We start from the raw sequence: 2,053 nt of genomic DNA, 5'->3' as shown, positions 1-2,053 counted from the left end.
GAAAACGGGGCTTTTTGCTGGAAGCGCTCCCGGAAGGCGTGCTGCCGGACCTGCGCGGGGGACGGGGCTCAGGGCGGGCAGGGCAGCAGCGAGCTCTGCCCGAGGCCGCCGAGAAGCTGCTCGCCTGCCCCCAGGCCCCCGGGCAGGCACCTCGAACTGCTGGCACTTCTTGCGGATGCTGTTGACCTCGTTGGCTTGCAGGGGTGCCGCTCTCTGCTTGACGTGCAGGCAGAGCTTCTTGGTGCTGTCCCAGTGCTCGGGGAGGTCCTGCAGCGAGCGCCGCGCGGCCTCAGCGGACTGGCCCCGGGGAGCCCCTGCCCGACCCCCAACCCCCAGCAGCTCACGTGGAGCTGGAGGTGAATCTCCTCGGGCATCTCCTCTCCGTAAGTGCTGAGCAGAGCAACCGTCTCCTTCAGGGGCTCAAACATGCTGTCGGTCGTTGCCTGCCTCTCCTTGACCCGCATCAGAACCCCCATCACCTCCACCAGCCCCTCGTAGTCTCCCTCCTCCAGAGGTTTGTTCAAGCTGGTGTTTGTATTTTGGATGAAACCCTCCAGCTCCTGGAGACTGGGAGGAAGATGCCGGCGCTCACTGGGTGTCCCTGATGGGCTCACAGCCACCCCCGTGCTTGCTCAGGGCTCGCTCTGCAGGACGTGGCCCCCCAGGGCCTCACCCCCAAGGGGGTGCCTGGCACCTCTGCCCACGGCTCCGTCCCGTGGGGACCAGCCCTGCCCCGGCACAGCCCCGCCGGGCTCTGGTCACCGGGAGCGCCCGGTCCCGCACCGGGGCTCGCCGGGTCCCTACCTGGTGATGACGTGGCTGGCGAGGTGCTGCCGGAGCACCAGACCCCGGTGCCTGATGGCACCCAGCAGCGCCTGCTTGAAGGGGCGGCAGTCGCACTGCAGCCACCCCCCAAACACCTTGGTGTTCTCAAACCCTGACACCTCCTCGCACAGCTCCTCGCACGCGCTGATCTGGGGACAAGAGCTGGTCACAGCCCGTGGCCAGCACTTCCCGGGCACCCAGCACCTCCCGGGCACCCAGCACCTCCCCGGGCACCAGCCCCATACCTCCTGCTGAAAGAGCTGGAGCGAGGGGGTCCCGTGAGCCGGGGGCTCCTCCAGCTGCAGCTCCAGCTCCTCGGGGCCGGGGGCACTGCCCGAGGCGAGGAAGTGCTGCAGGAACTCCCCGGGGTCCTCCAGCCACAGGTGGTTTTGCTCCTCGAAGCCGGCGCTGTACTCCTCGCCCTCCGCCGCGGCGCTGACCACCAGCGCCATCACCTCCTCCTGCATCCTGCCCAGATCCGCCTGCTCCTCCAGCCTGGTCTGAGGGGACGGGCAGAGCTCTCGGGGACCGGCTGGGGGGGCCGTGCCTCCTCGCCCCCCTCCAGCTGAGGCGGGAGGTGCCTCCCACCGCGGACTGACCTTGTAGCTCAGTTTGCCCTCCAGCAGCCGAGGCAGGCAGGCGGCGGGCGCGTAGATGTCCTGGAGCAGCTCCTCCACCAGCCCCACCAGACTGTCGGCTCCCGCCTCCAGCGGGGGACGGTACCGCACTCTGCCCTCGCACAGCTCCAGGCGCACCTCGAACAACGGCGCCACGTCGGCCTGGAACAGGTCAGAGCCCCGCGAGGTCACGTCCCCCGGCCCCCAGCCCCATGGTGGGGACAAGGGGGGACACCGGCACCTCCGGTGCTGGCTGCCGGGTGCCCCGGGGAGCACCGGGACGGGCACGTTTGGTCACTAAACAAACGCCTGAAGCATTAATGGCGAGTGACGGGGCGTCCCGAGCACGGGCAGCGCAGGGACACGGTGCCACGGGGCGAACCAGGACCTACGTCAGGGGCCATGTTGGTGAGCAGCAGCTGCAGAGATCTGTGGACAAGCCTGAAGAGTCTGTTCAGCACGATTCTGTCTATAGACCGCACGTAGCCCAGCCACATCCGCGATGACTTGTCGGCCTTGAAGAGATTTGCGTTCTCCTGCAAGCAAGAAAAAACCACTCGGTAAATCCCCAGCAAAGACACCAGCCCCTGGGGGCAGCAGGTTCCCAGAGC

The 2,053-nt window shown here is 67.9% G+C and overlaps 1 protein-coding gene across 1 annotated transcript in view; it reads right to left on the bottom strand.

Annotated features, from left to right (window-relative positions):
• Positions 1-5: 5 nt before the first annotated feature.
• Positions 6-2,053, bottom strand: part of LOC113486976 (dynein heavy chain 17, axonemal-like) — a gene marked incomplete at its 3' end in the record, with an annotated part of 4,359 nt that continues 2,311 nt past the window's right edge. The window contains exons 4-10 of the mRNA XM_026861320.1: positions 1,835-1,978; positions 1,425-1,604; positions 1,071-1,325; positions 805-974; positions 345-567; positions 151-267; positions 6-50 (exon numbers count right to left, since the gene is read on the bottom strand). Of these exons, the coding sequence (XP_026717121.1) occupies positions 6-50; positions 151-267; positions 345-567; positions 805-974; positions 1,071-1,325; positions 1,425-1,604; positions 1,835-1,978 (1,134 nt within the window). The remainder of the gene's footprint in view (positions 51-150; positions 268-344; positions 568-804; positions 975-1,070; positions 1,326-1,424; positions 1,605-1,834; positions 1,979-2,053) is intronic.

The sequence above is a fragment of the Athene cunicularia genome, assembly GCF_003259725.1.
Source record: "Athene cunicularia isolate RWA chromosome 18 unlocalized genomic scaffold, athCun1 chr18_part1, whole genome shotgun sequence".
Taxonomy (NCBI): Eukaryota; Metazoa; Chordata; class Aves; order Strigiformes; family Strigidae; genus Athene; species Athene cunicularia.
The sequence above is the reverse complement of the archived record's forward strand: the minus strand, read 5'-3'. Positions and strand labels throughout refer to the sequence as shown.